The following is a 23,865-nucleotide window of genomic DNA, read 5'->3' as shown; positions in this document are numbered from 1 at the left end:
CGTACCAAGTTTCCCTACCGTGGAGGAAATTGCCAACTGGTCTACCAAACAACTACGACTACGCTGTGAAACGCTTTTTAAACCTAGAGAAGCAGTTTAAAAAGAAACCACCAGAATAGGAAGTCTATAAAAAACAGATGGAGGACCAGTTGAAACGAGGAGTAGCACGCCGTGTACCCGCATCTGAACTTGAACAGGATATGAAAGACGGCCATGGAATGTGGTTTCTCCCGCACTTCACTGCAGTAAAGGACTCAGTAACCACACATGTCCGTGTTGTTTATGACAGTAAAGCTAGATACCTAGGACACTCGCTAAATGACTATTTAGCAAAGGGTGACGTAGTTAGCCCAAGTATATTTGACATTGGATTGCGCTTTCGCGAATATGATGTAGGTGTCGTCGCTGACATCTCTAAGATGTTCCAAGCAGTAATGCAAATAAAGAGGACGCACGCTATCACCGATACGTTTACTGCGCGAACTCAGGAGAACTCATTACCGTTTATGAACTCACAACCGTAACATTTGGAGATAAGTCTTCACCCGCCGCCGCAGTCCTGGCATTACGTCATGTGGCTCAGGAGCATGCATCTGAAAATCCTGAGATTCAACGTGTCATCACCGATCAATTCTACATGGATGATTTAAATGACTCAAAGAGCCAAGGACAGTGTTCAACAGTTAAATGCCGATCTTACCGGTACCTTAGGGATGGGTAAACTCAACATCCGCAAGTGGCTGTCGAATAAGCCAACTGTATGTGATCCGCAATACATCCGACGCAACGGAGAAACGACCGTTCTCGGAACCATTTGGAATATCGAAAATGACACCTTAAGCGTAAAGAAGGTCGAGAGAAAAGATATTGTCCCAACTAAACGTAAACTCCTGGCCAAAACTACATCGTACTATGATGTATTTGGCATGTTGTCAGGCATCATCGTTAGGCCAAAGATGTTACTGCAGAAAATGTGGCGCTTCGATCTCGGTTGGGACACTCCGATGAGTCCAGAAAGCGACCTGTTTACCGAACTGAAAGCTATCGAACGAGATCTTACCGACGTCAGTGAACTCGAAATACCGAGATGTCTCATCCCAGAGAAGTATCAGTATAAACTTTTACCAAGTGTATCCCTTCATGGAGATAGCGATGCATCCGAAGACGCAATGGGAATTGGTGTTTGGTTGAGATGGGAGGAATCTGAACAATATGATGCTGAACTCTCGTTTGTGTGCGCACGCGGTCGCCTTACGCCACTAAAACAATAGTGAGGTTTCGCACCGTTACGAACTACGAAAATCGAGCACGATAAGCGTAATACGTCATCAATTTTTGCCTTCCCCAGTTCGTTATTGGAAGTTCGCTGTTCGTCGTCTTTAGGACATGGGTAATTTACATTGTGGAGATTGATCCCAGGATAGAACCGATTTGATGGACACTTAATTGGACTATGTCATGTCAGTGTAGTTATGACATGCGTTTTGGACTACGTGTATCTTGTCAGTGCAGTTATGACATGCGTTTTGGACTACATGTATCATGTCAGTGTAGTTGTGACATGCATTTGGACTCTCATGTCAGTATAGCAAAGACATTTGCGTTAAGTTTATTGTTTACAAGTTCTAGTTATCGCCTTCATTTAGAAGTTACTATTCAAAAGACATGCCTCTCTATGATGTCCCCTGGGATGTCGCAAGCTACTAAGCAAAACCACGCCGAAGACAACGGCGAAGACGGAATTCGACGAATGGGACAAACAACAAATTCAGACAAGATCGACATTTTTTTAGATTTCTTGATGAAAAATCGATGCTAATACAATCAGTAAACGTGTATATCGACATAAACGAATCGTAGAGGCAATACAATATTATTTCTTCGTTTCCCACCACACAGAGGTTATGCCATATTCTGAAAGAAGAAACAAATTCGATTTGTCATGTATTGAACTAATTATCAATAATGAAAGGGTAGACGTTATGGAAAAACGTTGTGAAAAAACATAAACTGAACGCCAGTGCTTATAGAAATGATGGCACAAGAATATAGCCCCCTCCCTTGAATATATGTAGGTGAGGCCAACTTACGCCAATTGTGCCATGGTGTCAGTGCCTGAGTAGGGCCTACTATCACCGGGCCTGTGAAACTCTGACTCTGTCAGTGTCGTTTAGGCATGTACATGCTTCCCGAAATTGGTGGCTTGCATTGGAACTAACTTTTTCCCCCTTGTCCGTCATTAAAGGCATTCAAGTGTGTTGGTCAACCATGACTATATCCTTTGTCCCTCCACCATAAGGCCTAGTTTCCCCTTATGACATCACTATTTCGGACACTCAGCGCCCCATTTCTGGAAAGGTGTATACCGGTGGCGTACTTGCTTGCTGCTAGTAGATGATAGCAGCCAAGGAGGCGCTGTCTAGTGAATTAGCCACCCTGGTCAGGAGTTTCAAGTGTCCCGTAAGCAACAAACAAGATGACTGGTCTGGGAACCATGTATAGGTGTGACCCAAAATATTTTTGCGAATGCTACTTATTGTGGATTTCAGTCCAGCATGAATGGTACAAGATGATAAGATTTGCGAGTCCGCTTTTCGGTGGTATCAAGATGGGAAACGTCATGCTTTATTGGATGGGCGCATTATGAAGCTGGCCACCAACTCTCAAAATACCATCTTTGTCAATGAATAGACGTAATTGACCTGCACGAGTTCCTAGTATCTCAGCTTTGGTTTTCAAGTTCTTAATTTTATCTTTGAAGTATAGTATGTTTGAGTGTCTTTGGTCCACCTTTGTTCCGCATCAGTTATTTCATTGGCATTCAACTCTCCTCGCAGGCGATTTTTCTTCCTTTCTTAAGGTTGTTGGTGAATCGCACCACAAGAGCGCTGATGCGTAAGAACTATATCAGTCTGAGTCAGGAATGTTCATCATTCAAGGCACAGCGGGCTGGCACGCGACTTTCTTTGTGATTCGAGTATGTTTCAAAAGCTGAATGGTCTGGTAATGTAACGTCATCGAGCGTGGGGAACACCCATGGCCGACCTCGATTGGAACTCGAGTCGAACACAAATACCTGTCCGTGTCCTAGTGCACACACAGTTCGAGTGACGAATCGAAGTCAACCCACATGTGCGCAGATCATGTCTGAATTTGTCAACTTGCATTGCGTCTGTTCTTGGATCAGTTGTGTGGTGAGCACTCTATGAAATAAAACCCCTTTTCAGTAGTCACGAAAGCATTCGGAATAAAGGTTGGTCTGACAAAGCAACTGCTAATAAGGTGATCATATCATATCCTAGTCAATGCACGCTTTGTGTCAGTCCATTCACTGGTTCTCAGTACATGTTATTGCCAGTGAATCTCTTGGTTTTTATCAGCAATGAGTTCGGTGGACAATCATCAATACAGTCAGCGCGTTTCGTGCATCGACCACATCAAAACCGAATCTAGCTATCATATGTATCAGAAAAAAATGGTCAGTAAAGATATGAGTGAGACAGGAAAATAGTTGCTATAGACCACAGATAACACAAGACTGCGTGGGGCTATTCATCTTGTTTATGAAAGCTCTGACCATCTCTCCTATCAGAAGGCTTTTCGAATCCCATAGACGGGAAGCGTTAGACTTTGAATACAGACGGGATAGGAGTAGGGAACTGCAGTGACAAAAGAGGCAAAGAGATAACTGTTGACCGCTTAATACTTTTTGCACTTTTTTATTTTTGCAAATATTTCGTAAAAAATTAAAATTTTCGATTTTCATTTTTGCTGATGAGAAAATGCATCAAGTTTTTTTCAATAACAATTTTTTTCGCAAATTTCGTTTTCGTGAATCGATTTTTTTCGCCAAGTATGCGAAAGTAAAATGTCTGTGAAAATGTATGGTTTACGGGGTGTAGAAGGTAGTGACCACATAATGATTAGCCAGCTAGACCGTGTCTGATCGAGCTGGGCCTGGGTTTTGATCCACCGAGAATGAATTATGTGTGTTAAAATGGTCTTAGGAACTTTGCGCTTTGACAAAATCTGGTAACGTTGAAAACCGGCACGATGTTAACTACCGTCACCACGGTCCTGTCAAACTTTATTGATTCAATATATTTTAGTGCCAATCATACGGAATAATAAGTTCTCTTTGGTAGATTTAAAACCCATTCCCTATCTGATTAAATTCACTCTTGGCAAGTTTCACACTCTACAATAAATAATGTTATCAAAAAACAATCGGATAGAAATTCAATTATGTACGGCTTAGGAAATCCAATAAGATGCGGAATAACGCCTCAAAATGATTTCAAAATGATTAAATTGGTTCAATCAGATCGATTTACCTGATTGCCATGACCACGGATCCCCCGTGCTGAGGGTGTTTCTATTGGACTCCATATGTATACCGCTCCAAGGCAACAGTCAAGTCTGCGTTCGAAGTACATTGCCCTGCTGTTATCAGTTTTACGAAAGACATACCAGAGCCAGCAGGGTACTCGTCCTTCTCAATTTGTGTCGTATATCACTGGAAACGCCTGATTTCTCTCTTTCGGCAAAGATTTTAAATCCGGTGTTTTATTTCTTTAAATAAATCAACAGCGTCGTATTGGCTCCTATAGCTTTGTTCACCGCAGGAAGTGGCATTATTGCCAATTGGGCCGGACAATCACGGAAAAACGCAAATATTCTATATTACTTCCTTGAAATTCTTACAGTGACCGTTCTCCATTGAAAGACAGTCGCTAAGGCCACACTAAATTTTAAAAATTCGGGGGTCAACCATTGAGCTTTAGAAATACAGCAGCACCTCTCTATTAAGGACACCCCGGGACAGATAAGTGCTGTCCTTAATAGAGGTGTCCTGATAAGAGAGGTCAAATTAATGGAACCTACCACTTTGGGACCAGAACTGGTGTCCTTAATGGAGAGTTTGTCCTTAATAGAGAGGTGTCCGCTAAGGGAGGGTCCACTGTTTTTTCAAGTTTTGCACAAATCAGCGAAAAACGCATCGACTAGCACTAGACGGCATTTCAACACACTCCCGACGCATATGTATGTCAAGTTCAGTGAACACGTACGTCGGCATGAGCAGTAGAATGCATAGTTTCTGTTATCAGAATATTGAGGAGCGCTCCAGGTTTCAGAAACTCCCAATAACATGTCTATACCAAAAACAATTGCTAGATCAACATTGGTATACACATTGAGGAGAAAGAAATCAGTGATTTAATGAACTGGGGAGACATCACGCACGAATACATCACTCCCTTATGATAGCTAACACTATAAACAAATAATCTGTGCCAATCCATGTCTTCATTCAGTGAGTAATAGCGCCGAAAGTCAACACGTAGGCTTTTTACATAAATTGGTGGTTTGAAATAATGCCGCGTGAGGTGATACTTTTGAATGGCCTTGGCCTTCAAACGGGCTTTGAATGGCCTTAAACTTTAAACGGGGGAGAGAGTATCCCATGTCCCAGGAAGAATAAACGATTCAGGATAGGCTATAATTCAGATTCAGTTCTCTTTGAATATTTCAATTGAGACAAAGCATACATGTATGTGGGTTCCCTTTTTTCGTGTCTTGCTGCCGAGTTGCGAACGGAAATCTCGTCCCCAAATCGTCTTCATCCAGACAAAAACTTTGAGGATACGCAGCTGGCATCACCTGTAGTTGCGAGGATATGTCCACTGCTCTACCAATTGAGATATGGAGGTTAGGGTGTATCCTCGTACAGTATAACCTCTATAAGGACACCCTTGGAACTGACAAGTGCTGTCCTTAATAGAGCGGTGTTCTGATTATAAAGGCCATATTGAATGGAAAAAAGCAATTCGGGACCATACCTTTTGTCCTCAATAGAGAGGCTGTCCGTGATAGAGAGGGAGGTTCCACTTGCTTTGGTCAACATTTTTACATAAATGGGGCACTGAAATCTGAGGTAATACAGACCAATTCAAGCAGGGATGAAATGACATATTCCAATGATTCTAGTTCCGAACAAGTTTGGAAGATGGTGCTGATGCTGTTTGAATCTGGTGCATGGCGGGCACCATTAACGTCATGTGACATCACAGGATGATCAATTATGTCTTGACGAAATATCTTGCGGCGGGGTGTGGCGTTCTCAAAAGTAAAAAAAAAAATCTCGACAAAAAACGATGACCTGCATGATGTATTTCTTGGGGCGTTATTTTCGCCATCATGCTCAGATCCTTGGATTGACTCTTCATTTTGGTCTCTGCCTAGTTTGGGCTAAGTACGTAGACTTCAGAGGCTGAAGTTGTAGTTTTAGTACAGCATTTGACCGGGCGGTCCACCCTACTTTGGCAGCTTCTAAACGTACCTTGGAAGCCCCTGGCTGTTTTCTTAGGTATATGCAGCTCAGGGGATAATATTGAGTCGAAGAATCGTTGGTTCAATCAATTTTAATACGGATTTTTCAATCAATACATAAGTTTGCTAACATCACGTGCATCGCCCATACAGTTAACAAAGTGGCGAAAGATTGTATCAGGGTCATTTCCTCCGCTTATATTGGCGATGCATGTTTCTGACGCTGAGCTACATCGCCCGGGTAGGAATGTTGCCCGTCTCGTGCGGTAAAATGCTTTCCCGTAGGTCGTACCGCGCAAGTTCATCTTCCTCGTCTTTCGCCATTCGGTACCATCGCCGCAGGTAGAAATCAAGTTGACATCAATGTTGTCTGTGTCGAGTCTGTATCTATTGACGGTGCCGATGATCATAGCCGCACCAGGACCTTGGTATGTCAAATCCTTACCCATCGAGTCCTCCGAACCTGTGCTTGTTTCATCCGTTTTCGCCGTCTCAATGGTTGTGGCTCCCCCTCGTGTATGTTCCACACCATAGTTAAATTTCGTACCAGCGCCAAGGAATCCAACAGATACTTCGGCACCGACTGAGAGCGTACTAGCCCAGTTGAATTCACGGCCATCTGCTATGGTAAAAGCCGCAGTTCGGGTTACGGAGTCGGTTCTGTATAATTTGAGCGTTGACGTATCGCTACTGCAAGTCTGGTCTGATGCGATCCCTATTATTTGCATTCCTTCATCGACGGTTTGAATTGGATTCACTACTTCGAGCTTCCTAACCTGACAACTGACGTATATGCAGGTATTGATGTTCCATATGCGGTCGCTGAAAAGAAACGGAATGCCAATTCAGAAATATTTGAAGGGTGCTGAGGCATTGCAGAGTTAGATGTCAAAAGAGCAGAATAGAAATGTTCTCTCCTCTGAGCAAGAGGAGAACAGTATAAACTGCGACTGGAGATTCGTAGATGAAGGCCAGGTTGGTAGACTGACATACCAGATTGATACAAATAGTAATAAGTATGACAAAATGGCTTGTTTATTACACACTACCGGTATACACTGTAAATAGGGGGATGTTACGGCCAGGGCAGGCATGGTGTGTTCAGGGGAGGGGGTCCGAAAACTGGTGGTTGGGTACATACGTACTTTGTGGATGGCCTTTATAGAATTATGTGACTACATTGGAACTTCCCTTAGCCGACACTTCCGTATTAAAGACGACCTCTCTATTATGGACAACACTTGTCAGTGCAAAGGGTGTCCTCAATAGAGAGGTTCAAGTGGACACTAGTTTTGGACCCAAATTGGTTGTTTCCATTCAAAATGACCTCTATAATCACGACACCTCTCTATTTAGGAAAGCACTTGTCAGTTATGTGGGTGTCCTCAATAGAGATATTCTACTGTACATAGTTCCTACTCACGCTCTGTTACGCCGTTCCCATTTGTCCTGCGGGACGAACGAGGTGAGTCCGTACATCGCTCGATCGACCTGAAAGTCTTTTTCCATGGTTTTACCCCACTGGTTGATGTCACGCTCAGTTCTACATTCAGTTGCAGGTTTCGTATTAAGCTGAAAGACGATGTTGGTTGTGATCAGAGGTTTCAAACCTTAACCAATTAACTACTGTACTTTGGTGGTGGTGTCCGTCTGCCAGGTCACACCAGCTTTCGACCTTACGAGATTCTGTTGTAGAGGGAAATTTGTCTAACATTTTTACATACGGAATTCCTTTCACAGTGGATTTAAACCCTTTCTCCTGGAGACAAAGGCATGAATTTTCACAGATGAATCAATGGTACATAAACTAATGATCAGCGAAAGAAAAAAAATCCTTACGTCTTCATTAATGATTGGTATTGTAATACATTGCGTATATTTCAAGCATTGTAGTTCTGTTGTGAAAAACTTGGGGACAGAAAAACCGCCGTGGTGTGCAACGTAACCGTTTTAAATGACCGTGCCAGGGTCACGCCTATATGCCAGGTTTGGCAGTTGAGCGTTGAATGAGCTGGTTAAAAAGCAGGACCAAAGAGATTGAAGGGTACTTGCCTTACAGCATTTGTAGGTCCAGATCCTTCCCTTACCACCGTTGTAACGAGACTTGAGACCGGTTATAACTGGCTTGACTCTTGGATTCGAGATTGTGTCAATATCATCATCCTCATCATTGCCGCAGTAGAAGATATTGCTGCCACCTTCGTCGTCGACCACATTTTCGCTCCATTTACAATCCTCTCCCACGAATCCCTCCGTACATCCGTACTCCCATTTTCTGTCGTTTCTACCATTGTATTGGCTGCTCATCCTGGTGAGATGATGGAGACTTGGACATTCGAATTCGAAATCACTCCCGTAGGATGTCCATTTAGCGGTGCTGCTCTGCATGCAGCCAGCGATTACAACCAGGAGAATTGCTTTGACAATCATAGTGACTTCCTAGAGCAGAAATAAAGTGCGCTAAATACACAATCATAGTGTGGCTTACAGAACAGGGAATAAAGTACGCTATTAACTAAGTTTTAAATTCACAATCAAAGTGTGGCTTCCAAGAACAGGGGAGAAAGTACACTGTCACTAAAGTATAAAATTCACAATCATAGTGCGACTCCTAAAACAGGGAATAAAGTACACTCTCAATAAAGAATACCTTTCACAGGCATAGTTTGGCTTCCTAGAGCAGAGCATATAGTACACTTGACATAGCGTGCCTCAAACTTTTAAGGGAACCAAGTAGATTTTAAGAAATTGAAGAATTTAAGAAACAAAAACCAGAATAATTGAGACTTGGTAGTGCAGTTTTGATCAAAACTTTAGAACGGTTTTGCTATTCATGGTTATCGTTACTTACCGGTAATGAATTGGGAGGAAAGGCAAAAATCTACTGGAACGCGCCACCGTTTTCCACAAAGTGACTAAATGCAACTACAAAATTAAGAAAGATATTTGAAATATGCAAACTTGAGACAGGTGTACATAAAGCTTGAGTATCGTGTGACATTTAAGAGAAATTCCTCAAATGTACTTTTGACACGTTCACCGCCCACTTTTTAGCCCAAACACTCCCGTTTCAGACCCCAAAGGTAAACAAATGTCAGCAGAGTATAGAACACCCATGATTTGAAGTCATTTTATTGACCGACTCCCTCAGCCTTGTAAGCAAACTCCAGAGAGGTCGCATAATGAAAGTTTGGTTCCCCTTTCTCAGGCAAATCAAAGGTAAAGTGGAAGTGATCTACATCCCCGGCCATGCAGGAATCCGATTCAATGAGAGGGAGGACGGACTGGCAGGAAATGCTGCAGCCTTTAGCGATTTGGACATGACCGCAGCAGACATTGTAGACACGATCGTCAGATACATGCTGGAAAAGGAGGAAGAGAGAAAATATACATGATCCATGAAAAGGCTATTATGAGAAGGGCACCAGTAGAGGTGATGGCGGACTTGTTCATCTGCGGGCGAGAATCGGTGGATCGCGACCAAGCTACGGACTGGTGCCTTCCTAAGCGGGACTGTGCACATTGCTTGAAATGCTGGAGGGAAGAGGGCCAGTGTACTTGCCGGAGCCATTGCTCTTTTGATTTTAAAACAAGAAAAAGAACGAATCCGTTTTAGCTATACCCTTGACTTGACGTCCCTTCAAAGTATATACCCAGGATTGAATTCCTTCCGAAGTTATATCCATGATTTTAAGTCATTTCAAAGAATAATAATGTCCTATCAAAGTATACTCAGGATTGAGTTCTTTTCGAAGTATACCTATGATTTTAAGTCCTTTCAGATTACTTCTATGATTTTAAGTCCTTTCAAAGTATACCTATGTTTGACATCCTTTCAAATTATACCCATGGTATGACCTACTTTCAAACAGTGAATTTTAAAGGTCTTGGTACAGTACATGGGTGTTTCCAGCGGAATGAAGTCGAAGTTTTACACCTGGAATTTATAACCTCTTGATAATTACACTGGATTCGCTGTGTCAAATGTACCCGCTAAAGTGCGTTTGGTGACAGTGACTCTCATCTAGATATGCAGGTGATTCATATACTTTTGACAAATATGAACATTTCTACTGGGAAAATGAAATGTGGCCTATCAGAACATGTTAGAAAATACTTTAGGGAGTGTTTTACAAACAGTTCAGTTGAATAATCCGCTAGGGCTATTTTGGAGAGCATTTTCGTCATCCATATTTACATGTTTAAGGGAAAATCCCAATTCCTATTTGTCACATATTGCAATCCCAGCGTACCAAAAAATACCATTCCCCTCTTCTAATCCTTGATAGAATGAATTTGAAAAATATCATTCCTTTCATCTGATCCTTGATAGAATGTATTTGAACATGACCGTTCCCCCTCAAATCCTTGATAGGATAAATTGGAAAAATACCATTCCCAAGCCCTGAGGGGCTCAATTTGTCAATTGGTATATTCCTGATATAACAATGTATATCTGAAATGTATGTACAATTTGTATTGGAAACTTTCAATACAGACTGCACATACACATGACATAATGATTATAAAATTTAAGTTGTGCTAAGACTCAAATTCTTCTACACAAGTTCGGGGGATTTCAAGCCATCGTATCCATATCTGGTGTAAAGGGAAATTTCTGCCACCGATTTCAATCTTATTAATTATGTTTTTAGGTGACAAGGAATCGCCATTGTTATCAGGCTTAAAATAACGCACATGTGTACAAATTGGGCAAAACATTGAGGTCACGTGGACCTACCAACCTCACAATTAAACTTCGTACCGAGACTGCCATATTGCAGTGAATTCCTCAAACCAATTATGTGGTTGTTATGTGGTTCATTTAAGATAAGTTGCTATGGATTTTTTTTTTTTGTCTTCTTCAGCTTTTAGGCATTTACAACTCCAAACATCCTTCACGCCGAGGTCCGAATAAGCGAGGACAAAACACGACGGCGAAATGTGATGTATTTCACGGCAGTTGTAACGGTGGTCCGTTGCGTATTGGCGATAATTCTTGCTAGTTTCAGCCCTTTGGCGGTAAGATTATATTCTTTGATGAACTTTTATCCTTTTCAATTTTTGTCACAAAAAAATGGCTGACAGAATGTTGGTAATTTCTTCGAGAAGACACAACAGTTGATCGACATATCTTCTTTCATATGAAATTTCATTGTCCAAACCGGAACGAATTTACAGTCCTCAATTATGGCCCAAAAAGGTCATCGCTTGTCAAGATAAGTGCCATTGTTCAATGGATTTATAGTTGAAAGCGCGCTAACACCGACAGTCAGAGATTGTAATTTTTCTTCCAACAATGCTAGTAGTAATCACCCTGCCAGATTCTTCTTCCTCTTGATTGGACTCCTATTGCTGGAGCGTATTACATTCGGGCGATGCATCATCAAGAGAAGTCTAAAGCAAATGAAATAGACTATGATTTTCTGTTTGTGAGTTTGCAAGTAAGGTCACATGCAGGGGCAAAGTAATACTTACTAATTTATCGCTCTTCGCCCCTAGTGGGTCATAAGGCCACAACACGATTCATCCAGCCTTCCGGTCTCTTGCTACCGGTTGTGCCTCGTCCCATGTCAGCCCCATGAGTTTCAGCTCCTCCAGGTGGCTTTTGGTCTGCCTCGTTTCCTCTTTCCCTGTGGGCTCCAATGCAGGGCAGGGGCGAAGTAATAAATCCCCATAAAGGTCCGCCGAAGTCAGCAGGTTCCAGTCCTAGTGGTTTGGCTACACATCAGGACCCAACGCATATACGACATGTCGAACGCAAAAAAGAATGAGTCTGTTCTCCAAGCCCGGCGACATCTTCCATTTCTTCATATTTTGGGCGATCTCATTTTTCATCTGTCACTTTGCAAATAAATTTCTGCTGAGCGCCAGGCCCTTGGGTCTTTTGTTGTCGTCACTGTTCATGTCTGCTTAGGGCGCTAGTGGCCCTTATTTTTTGGGTTATTTCTACTCCTGGCCATTTCTACTCCTCCAAAAATCTACTCCAGAGTAGCTGGGTTTGGGTCCTCACTATATCCCCCTGAAAGACTCTTAAAAAGGACCCAGGCTCAGGAAAAATAAACGATAATCTATTGTCACAACCGAAATTACGGCCCTTTGAAGACAAGCTGGAAGATTGTGATAGCATTAGGCTGCGCTTGGTGTTAAAAAAAAATTACATTTTTACCAAATTGAGACCCTAGGCCTCCTCCATACCTCCCTTTTGACCCCCATACCAAATCTCAAGTTCTTACGACGCCTAAAAAGACGTTTTTTGGCACTTCCGGTTGGGGGAAAAGTGCTAGAAGAAAATGAATTTTGGTTTTGAGTAGATGATTAAAGAAAGAATATTGATAAACCACAGGGCCATATTTACAACAACTAAACAGTCTCTCATACACCACTGTTAAAAATGTTTTTCAAGCAGGTTTGGGATGAAAATTGGGATTCCTCCATATGGAGAGCTTAATCATCCCTTCCTCCGCCCATGACCAGTGGGCTGCCTTATGTCCTCAGTAACATCTGCGTAGGTTCCCTACCATTAGAGAGGTTCCAATCGCAATGTACAGTAGAACCTCTCCATCCAGGGCACATGTTGGTGAACAACTCTAAACCTCTCTATGTTTGTTTATGTTGCCACCTGGCCATAGAATTTTAGCGCTGGCTTCTGAGCATGCTCAGACTGTTACAATTCGCCACCCATTTTGAACACCGATTTTCACATTTCTCCCACAAAATCAATATTTTTCATGCATTTACCCAACTTTCAATACTATAAATTACCAACAATATGTAAGTTGCTTAGCCCATTTCAACTATCATAAGGTCAAATAGCTATAAGTGAATCTAAGGCAGGGTTATTTTGGCCACCTTCATTGTCACTCGCCTCCCTTTTCAATCAGGCTGCACTTCATGTACATGTTGAACTACAGTGTGTACACAGTGTAGTATATTGTAGTATTTGCATTTGCACCCAGCTTTTTCCATCCAACAATTACACAAATTGAACCCTATTTCATTGTCTTTCTTCCATCTGTTGTGCTTGTCACGCACAGCACCCTTGGGTCCGAACGGCGCTTGTCCTCAATAGAGAGGCATCCCGATAACAGAGGTCAATTTGAATGTAAATTACAGGTCTGGGACCCAAATCAATGTCCTTAATAGGTGTCCGCTAAGTGCCTCTTGTGCCTCTTTGCAGCTGCTTTGGAAAAATACTTTTATCATTAATTTTGATGGCTCTTCAGCAATGGAGACAGATATAGAGAGGTTTGTCACAGGCTCAACAGCGATTCATGAGAGGCATGTCTAGAAATTTCACTGACATGAACAAATTCAAATAACCCTTGATTTAATAAAATCATCAATTTCATTTATTCAGTCAAAAATATGCATTCAAAGGCAGACCACAGTTTTAATACACAGTATAGGCCTGGCTGAAATTGACACCATTTTCAAATCGTCCTGGTCAGGACAACATTGACAAAGACAGGCACATCATATCACAGTATATGCTCTGTGGTCAAGATGAAGATTTTACCCGCAATGTTGGCATGGAGTCTCCTCACATCTGTGCTCATGATGGAAAATGCTGATGATGTTGACGATGATGTCAACCGTCGCCGTCACATATCGTATTCTTTATTTGAAAGAATCCGTCTGTTGTATGATTTTCATGCTGCTGACATTTTAAGGCAGCCTCGTTGGAGTTCATCAGCCACCGAATTTGCAAGAGAACACAACATCCCTCGAATGACGATGCGACGATGGCTCAGTGAAGAAGAAGCAATTAGAGAGAGGCAGCGTGGGGCCACACATTGCCAAGCTAGAATGCATTGGCAAAGACAAAGAAGCGTTGGTAGGTATCAGCAGAAATTAACGAAATGACTATGGGATCCGGCAGGCGGAAAATCTTGAGCAGCATTTCTTTCTTTTTTTAAAGATTTATCCAAGAACCGAATGATAATTAACAATGTAATCACTTAATGTGGTTCTTGGGAATTTTGTTGCCATGGTGATGATCGAGATGAAACATTTTATTTCAGCCCTGTGGCCCGAGGTTGACCGCTGGGTTACCGAGTGGATGCATGAACGACGTGGAAGAGCACTCCCAGTGTCCGGAGATGATTTGATGATGCAAAGCAGCGTGAGTTCAATGTATGGTGGGCGGAGCTCCCTGATGACCAACAAGAAGAACACCAGATGAACATACCTCACTTGCCTCAAGAGGAAGGTTACATTGATTTTTAAACAGAAGTGACATTAGTTACCGAAAATCTTGCAAGGATTCAACAACTTTTCCTGCAAATGCTGATGAACTCGTTGAAAACTTCCGCCAGGATGTAGCTGCAACTGTGGAAGAAAATGGAATTGATCTCACCATTAATGTGAATGAGACTTTTGACCTATGGGATATGGCTCCCAGATACACATAAAGTACTAAAGGAGCCAAACTGGCAACGCAAAACTTGGTTGAACTGTAACGTTGGGCATTACTTTCGATGGGAGAAAGATGCCCGCCAGAGTAATCTTTAGGAGTTTAGGTCTCATTATAGGGAGGTTATTTTTGTATTCATGCGCGGCCAACCCCTAACCGTTGTTCCTAAAAAATCATTGATTTCTTGGTCTTCACAGTATACCAGTGTTGATTTAGCAGTTGTTTTGACAAATACATGTTATTTGGAGTCTCTGGAACCTGAAGCGCTACTCATCATGGCCCATATTCACAAAACCCTGCTAAACTAGCAGCCAACTAGGCCTTAGCAGACTGCCAAATACATGTACCTAGTTGGCTGCTCCATAGTATGCTGCTATTTTCCTATTCATAAAACCCTGCTAAGAACATTGCCAGGTAGTTGTCAACTAAGATTTTGTTAGTTGTTAGCGGGCATTTGGCCTTTGTCCCAAACCACATACCACAAGGCGCGTTAGTTTCACTTCCAATAGGGGATGGAATGTAAGGATTTTGTGTGTGCCTTTCGACTTAATATCAACATCTAAAATAATTTGTAACTCCGAATTAGATGATTCCGTTTGCGGCATATGGTTGGAATTGTCTATTATTTCCCTATTATTGGCTTTTTTTAAATGTTGCAGGGTTTGATTTTGAGAATTAAAAAGAGCCCCAAAATAAAAAAGATATACCCGGTTTATTAAATTTAGTTTTGTCCACGTTTTGAGTTTTGCTGGAAACTAGAGTTACATACTTTTAGTGAAAAGGAATTCTCATTTATTGTTCGTGATATTGTATCAAAATTTTGACATTTTGACATTTTGATATTCTTTGATATTTTAGGATTTTTCAATGTCATTGAATACTAGATGGGGTAACATGAGCATACGTAAAAAATCAAATGAAAATATCACCTGTAGAGGCTGAAACATATCAAAACTAGTATGATTACAATGACATAATAATTGGCCTAAAATTTCAAAATTTCAACATGTGATAATGCTCAAATTCATGGAATATGTCATGGGGGGAATGAACAGAACACAATTGCATTGAAAAATCTTGTGAAAAAGAAGTATTTTGATATTTTGATGTATCCCAAAAATTAAAATAAGTATGTCTCTGAATATCCTGTTCTCTTCTCATCACACAATGCAAGCCAGCTCCTGAATTCATCTTGCCTCTGAATCCAATGTAGAATTAACAAAATTAGTTGCAAACTAATGACTTAGAGGTACCCAAGAGCACCTCTAAAGTTAGCAGACAACTTAGCACTAAACTGACCTTAGGGGGGTTTTATGAATAACACTTACATGTAGTATCCAACTACGCATAGTTGGCAGCTAGGGTCCAACATAGTTGCCAACTAGGCTTAGCAGGCTTTTATGAATATGGGCCCAGGCTGCTAGCAAGAAACTACGCATGTAACTTTTGTTGCCGACGTATGGGTACACTGAACTTGGGATGTGCGTCGGGCCCGTGTTGAAATGCCGTCCAGTGCCAGTTGGTTCGTTTTTCGCTGATTTGTGCAAAATTTAACATATCTCAAACGTTCAATGGTTGACCCTCAATTTTTTTTTTATTTTTGTGTTGCGTAATTAAGCAACTGTCTTTCAAGGCAGAATGGTCACTGCAAGAATTAAGCAGGAAGAAATGTATAATATTTGGGGTTTTCCGTGATTGTCCGGCCCAATTGACAATATTGCCATTTGGGATGGTGAACAGAGCTAGGAGCCAATGTGACGCTTATGATTTATTTAAAGAAACAAAATGCCCGATTTAACATCCTGCAGAATCAGGGGAATCGGGCGTTTCCAGTGATATACGACAAAAATGCTTTGTCCTCATGCATACACATTGGAAACGCATTTTAAAATATATATTACGTCTTGTTAACGGGGCACGTCATCATCGCGTACATTCGGGAAAATCTCCCTAACGAATCCTTAAGACGTAATGACGACATTGTCATGAGCCCAGAAACTATCAATTTCAACTTAACCGCGTGGTTATGAATAATTTGAATAATTTTTTCCAATAAAAATCTATATGAAACATGCAATATTGGTGAACAGAGCGCCGTTTGAAAGAACAGTGCGTCATCGTTTTCTTCAACGCATTTCCAGTAGGCCCGACGTGAAACTCGGCCATTTTCATTAAATGTTGTATCTCATGACAACGGAGGTGTCCTCTTGGAGAATCCTGTCAGACTTTTTAGACATATTACAAAGGAATGCCTTGACTATCTGAAAGTACAATCTGTTCGGCATTGCCAAGGTCAGTTTTGCTTGCAGCGCGAATGTAAAATCACCAGTTGAGCTTAAATTGGTACCTTTTTTAAGTGCAGTTTCCGCCAAATATTAACACTGCGATGGAACAAAGGCATGTATTGCCTTGCCCAAGGACTAAACAAATATGCCTCTATGTTAAATATATGAATAGCTTGACGCAAGGACCCAATGCGCCGCGTAGCAGCAAAATAGCGAAGCTGGCGAAACATTTATAACCGGTCACCGTGATCTCATTATAGACTGTATAGCACGATTATGGGGTTGTAACTATTTTGCTGTATATTGTTACGAGGAAAGAAAAGCACGCGACCTAACACCAACCTATTTATGTAAAGTGATAATTAGAAAGTATATAGTTCAGGAAATGCTAATAATTAATCATTCCTTATCGTCTTTGGGAGCATTTGTAAATGTAAAAAGTATATGCATACGTCACAAAGTCTCTGCAATGGCCACTTTAATCACAGTAGTCTCGCGCAGCCATACCTTCTTCACTTATTAGTCTGGCGCAAGCCAGACGTTCTTTGTGCAAGACGCTTTCCACCACAATGTATCTGGGCCGAAGAAACACTGCGCATCATGCCTATAGGCTCTCGTAAGGCTCGGTTCACAGAGAACTATACTATTCGGGTATTCGGTGCACGTTTTGCCAGGGCACGCGGGTACCTGAAATCTGACAAGGAAATTTCACAATACCGGGTCACATAAGAGGGCACTATTCGAATAGGTCGTATACCTGCGTATAGTATAGTATAGTATAGTGGGAATTGTGCGCGTTCGATTTTCGTGCAGCGTATACCACCCTGTTCAGAAGTGACCAGAGGACTTGGTAAGAACATGCATTTTAATGTTATCTATCACAATTATTAAACGATTTATTGCATACTATAGGATAAGTTAGAAACAATAGTACTCATTTTTACTCATTTTATTGCAATTTCTAAGTACAGGCCTTCATTACATGTTTTATTACTAATCAACTAAATGATTCTTTTAATTAACATCTGGATGATCCATGAGGTTTTTAAATGTCCTGTGGTACTCCCCCAACAGAGGTCTGCCGTACCCATTCTGTTCTTTCTTTCTTTGCTCTTTGTGCCTGGTCAGCCTCATCCTCGGCTAAGAGGAGAAGAGTCAAATCTTCTTCGTCTGAACTGTCCATCTGATCGGCGTCAAAAGACCGAATACCGCACGCATGCTACCTTATGTGACTCGCTGTGCCCGTATAGCGTATAGCGAATACCGAATAGCGTATATCGAATAGCGTATAGTTCTATGTGAACCCAGCCTAAAGCACAGTCAACAGACACCACTATACCCCCTCACACTCAGAAACCACAAACGCCCACTCCTCCCTGCTACCTTAACACTTCTGGATGCTTTCCAGATCAGAATATGCATGATTTGCAGTAAATAACAGACGCTGAACTTGATTATTTGGCACAGTTGAGGTGTTATATACAGGGTGTCCACAAGAAAACCTAATCCTGTGAAAAAGGGTTAATATGACGAAGCCGGGTGATGTATGACTGTAATATTGCATTTTCCATAAAGTAGGAGCAACACGCTTTCCAATGATACCTTGATGGCATTCCTCCAGTCACACATCACTGAGTACCATTGTTTTGAAAATGATATGCAAAAAACCATTTGTGACAGTTCATGGCAAGACATGAGGAGCACTTAACCGAGCGCGGCTGAATCGTAAAATGAAGTACAAATGAATAGGCTGACTTAACTGGTGGCAGGCGAACATTAGAAAGAACAGCCACAGCTGATAATTGACTCTCTTTTCGTGGGCAATGCCAATGCCTTCCACGTAAGTGGATAAAAGACATGAGCATTGACACGGGGTGGTCATGTACTGAATTGATGAACACAATACAACTAGCGTCCTCATTTTATGCATGTGGTGTTGGTTGACCAGACATTTCTAATATGGGGTATATGATAAAACCAGCTTCATGGGTCTGCAGAATGTCCCAATTAAGATGAGATGAGACAGTCACATCCAGGCCAAATCAGTCTTGGCTGCTCTGCCAAGTTGTCTACATGGTGAGAGAGATGAGACAGTCACAGCCAGGCCAAATCAGTCTTGGCTGCTCTGCCAAGTTGTCTACATGGTGAGAGAGATGATACAGTCACAGTCAGGCCTCGCCCTCGCTTTCATAAGTCGTCCCCCCGACTTAATAAGTCGTCCCCCCGAGATAATAAGTCGTCCCCCCGACTTACTAAATCGTCCCCCCCCCCGACTTACTAAGTCGTCCCCCCGACTTACTAGGTCGTCCCCCCGACATAATAAGTCGTCCCGCCGAGAATTTGTCCTTTCCCAGCCACCGTAAAAGAGGATCACAGATTTACTTATGAATTTACCAATCAATTTTTTTATCCAAACGCGGTTTACACGTCATCATCAATAACATCGTCATCATTTTCTCCTTCCGAAAACTCAATCCCCTCAACAAACTGCTCAAACTCATCATCCACCATCCCTACCCCCTCCCCAACTTCGTCATTGTCCTCAGGAACTAGGCCACTGGCTCTCCAACCGTTCATAACCGTCTATTGTGTGACCCTTTCCCAGCCGAGGTTGATCATCCTGACCACTTCCCGCCTGGTGAACAGCTCACAATGTCCTTGATCATCGGTGTGGCCGATTTTCCACACTTTCCAAATGGTCCTCTAATCAGGTGACATGTGAAGCTCCTGTTTACGGTCAAGTTCAAGGGCTGCAGCCAGGAAATACATCATCCTGGGATAAAAGTGTATGTCCCATTCTCTGCGGTGATTGCATCACGAAACTGTTGATTTCGATGCGCCGGATACCTGTCTAAAAGTAACAGGAACGTGGCCCCTGCTACAAATGGCACAATCAGGGCCTGCAACCACTCGATTAGAGATTGGTGTCGGGCCCAACCCTGTGGACTACCAGTTACCTGGAAAAGCAAACAAGTATGAACATTTACATTACCTTTTTGAACACTCAGACACGCACAATGTTTTGGTTGCATCCATTACAAAGGAGTTGGGCCTGGTGGTTTTGGGTTAGGAGGTTTTACAGCCCTCATGGAATTACCGATAGAAAGACTTAAGGGTGTGAAAAACATTATTACCACAGTTATAATTCCCCCCAGTGGTCAGGCCTAAAGAGTAATCTTAATCTATCTTTCAGAGAGATCTTTCAGTATGGTTTTTTCAGAACATTATTTATTAAACGTTTCAATCTTTGGGTTTGTGATTCTCTCTCATTACTTATCTTCCAGACCTTTGCCTTTTTTCATATAATTCATCTTCTAATTCAACCATTTTCTTTTTGAGGTTAGTTTCCTCAATGAAATGATTAGAAGATGTGGTAAGCGATTTCTCATTCAATCTCTCTTTCTCTGCTTCTAAGTCTTCAATCTGCCTATCCTTCACCATCTTTACAGCTGCGAAATCGACTCCCGCCATTTTTGTCCCCCTTACTTTCCTCATTGCATTTTCACTAAACCCAAGAGCTATCCATTCTACATTGGCTGTGTCAATTATCTTATCAATCGTGTTACCTGGTTTGTCAACAATGTTCTCTTTAAAACTGGTTTCCGCAGTGTTTTTTTCTCCAAAGGATAATGTTATTTTGCTGATGTGGGCGGCTCAGCCATTGGTGGATAATTATGAAGGTGCATTTATATTTCTTCGTCTGGGGTATTGAGGATATTCCTAGCATAATCGGCTACTGCTTCCCCTGAGGTGATAGCGATATCCTCACCATTATGCTTTATATTCAACATGCAGAACCATCTGCTTGCACTAAAGATGAAAGTTTACGTATACCTGTTTTTGTGGGTTTCCAATTGGTTTATCTTATTTGTCCTCCATTTTTACAAAAATTATGTTCTCTTTTAAAAGGTTGTTTTTGGTGATGGACTGGGTGTGTTTACTCCAGAAATTAACGTATCTTCTTGTCTAAGACTGATTTGTATAAAACGGCTCTATAAAACTACAATGTACTTTCAAGTATTGGAGACACTTCATTTGTGAATCTTCGATCTGGTCAGTCAGTCAGATCAAAATCTTTATCAATTTAAATTCGTTAAAATACCAGAACGAGCTGACTTTTACTACTCTTATTTCTCGTTTTTAAATGCTTTTACACCAATTAAACCATAGATTATTGAGCTAACAACAATCACCAATAGGATGATAACATTTTCAGCCAGCAAACCAACAACATATGAAAATCAAGACGAAATGAAAAGACATAATTTAGCTGTTGAAAAAATACGAAGAGAATCTAAGGCATGGGATGAACATCGAAGACAAACCATTGATTTCGTTAACCTTTAATTAAAAAGGGAGAAATGAAAGGGCGATTGATTTTCGGAATGTTGATGCGTTTTTTGTTCTCTACAATAAACTTCACCCAGAGAATAGAGTGCAACTCAAGAAAAAAACAGAATTAAAGATGTTTACTAACCAAGTTGAGAAATGAAAAACTCCGAATATCTCTTTATTGTTGGTGGCGTGATAGGTGTAGAATTTTTAGTGAAATATCTGACTAAATATCTGGTGTATTTACGTAATATTCGTTTTTTGATGTTTTTTAAAACAGACAGTCGGAAAAGTCAGAATTATTTGAGATTTGGATGTGTAGGATTTGGAGACTTACGTTTTTTGGTGAAGGAAATTGTTTTGGTGATTGATTTGGACGGTTTTTAGAAATTTTAGGATTGAGGTGATTTAGTGTTTTTCGACTTAAGGATGCAGTAATTGTCTTTTGTCGGATGGGCACTTATTTGACGCCCAAATTCTGAAATTTGCACGCACGGGTTTAACCATACGCTTGTCTGTAAAACTGCCTCGCGACAAAAGTGAAAATCACTTACATGTATATGCATTATATGAGTCTAGCTTTAAAATGTAGTGGCGTATTGTGGCGAGCAGGTGTATCATCCTCATCAGCTAATCCAACGCCTACATTATCAGCAAGAAATAATCACTCTTGATATAAGTTATCCCGTAAGCTTGCATGTGTGAACTTTCTGAGACAGCCTGTATTTAAAATCATATATAAAAATACAAAGTTTTCCAAGTCGATCAATATCAATCATCACCTACATTTTCAATTTCTTATCAATACCAATTTCAATAAGGCCTTTTGATTTTTTTTGCCAAAGCTATTGACTGCGAGATTTTAGATACAAAATTGACGATCTGAATACGAGTATATTCTGCTTTCTGCTATCATTTATCATCTTAGTATCATTAGTTCAGACAGCGGTATTGGCGGATGTAACGATGTCGCAAATCCTTCATTGTTTTACCGTGATCAATACCATAACATTCGTAAGATATCATATAATTCGTAGTTGGCAACAACATGTGACGTAAAACTGGCGGCGCATTACCAATGCTGCACACTCTAAGCTGTACTCCTGGCTGCCGGAAAGTGGCCTATTTTGCGAGGAAAGACGTCAGGTTTTCGCTTCAGCTTCGCGGTGTTGGACGGCTGATCGACTGATATAAGGCATACGTTCCCGCGCAACCCTTACGATCGACGAAGTTCGAATGTCTGCGGTGTCATCAAACGCAATATTCTAAATCGGCTTACGTAATTAGTTGCACGAGGAATCGGGGAATTCTTCCGGAAAACCTTCGTCTCGATAAAATACATTGGCATATACTTCGTATTGGATACTTCCGAGTGGTCGTTCCAGTCGTAGCTATTCGCCATGGTTGCAAAACATGCCTATGATCATACTGAGTTAACAAAGAAAATAAAGTGTATTGAATTCGATTGACCCAACATTGTTCTGTCCGATATCTAAGAAATCCGTCATACAGATCATCAACAGTTTGAATTTGGATTCGGAAGACCTATCCTTTATATGCGAAGATCAGGTTTATGCGAGTCCTATAATTCTAGGTTTAGTGTGGCTGTGTATGGGCGGCGGAATGATGGATGTATAGAGCTGGATTTGCATAATGTTTCAACCACCTTCTCGCGACAATCAAGAGAAGAACGAACAGGTTCAAACGAGGATTTCGAACGAATTCTTTGTTATTATTTTCATTGCAATTCGTACTGATTGACTAACGAGAGTAGCAACGCGTTTTTCACTTTAGTCAGTGTCGTGTTTGGAGTGAATGCATCAGTGTTGGGAGATGTACGCAAGGTGTGTGTATTTTGATTGTGTTTGTGCATTTACGACTATAACATGTTTCGGTTGCCATTTCGTCGGTTGACAATGAGGATCACGAATGGGATTCAAATAAATACACCGGTTGCGGCCACATAAGATTCGCCGGAATCATTCGTCGAAATATGTATGGGTCAAAGGCACTCTTTCAGTTAATTTCTCTCCTTAGTCTTACTAGCCACGGACTTCAGCGAGTGAATTTGTGGTCACTTACCGCTATATCAATTTGAATCACCACCGTTATGATATCGGTGCAGTTGCGGTTCTGTTGGAAGCTGTTTTCACTGGAAAAAAACAACAAATTCTCCTGCTGTGCTGGCTTTAAAACGACATGAGCAATAAATCCCGTTCGCAGGGCTGCCCTTCGCTTGTTGTCTTCATAAATGTGTGACGGTCATCCCTGGGAACGTGGTTAACAGAAACCATATGTGATCGGTAGACAACATGGCGTTGTTAGAATATCTGTGATGCCCTCAGTTCCTACCGTTGATAAGTGCCTAAAACCGAGAAGGCATCTAAAGATGGCCTGGCCAGATAGGCCTATCTGCATCAAAATTGCAGGCAGCAAGATCAATCTCCCAATATTTGGAGGCCGCTTCATTTGCCCCCCCCCCCCCCCCGTGAACCGAAAATG

The 23,865-nt window shown here is 41.5% G+C and overlaps 1 protein-coding gene across 1 annotated transcript; it reads right to left on the bottom strand.

Annotated features, from left to right (window-relative positions):
* Positions 1-6,440: 6,440 nt before the first annotated feature.
* On the bottom strand, positions 6,441-9,234 carry LOC135501713 (uncharacterized). Its single transcript, XM_064793962.1, has 4 exons — positions 9,182-9,234; positions 8,383-8,769; positions 7,754-7,902; positions 6,441-7,152 (listed from the first exon to the last, which is right to left on the bottom strand). The coding sequence occupies exons 2-4, from the start codon at positions 8,758-8,760 to the stop codon at positions 6,441-6,443; spliced, it is 1,239 nt and encodes a 412-aa protein (XP_064650032.1). The 5' UTR covers positions 8,761-8,769; positions 9,182-9,234.
* Positions 9,235-23,865: the final 14,631 nt, after the last annotated feature.

This window comes from Lineus longissimus, chromosome 17 (assembly GCF_910592395.1).
Source record: "Lineus longissimus chromosome 17, tnLinLong1.2, whole genome shotgun sequence".
Lineage (NCBI taxonomy): Eukaryota > Metazoa > Nemertea > Pilidiophora > Heteronemertea > Lineidae > Lineus > Lineus longissimus.
Note: the sequence above shows the minus strand (reverse complement) of the source record. Positions and strands in the feature narration are given on the sequence as shown.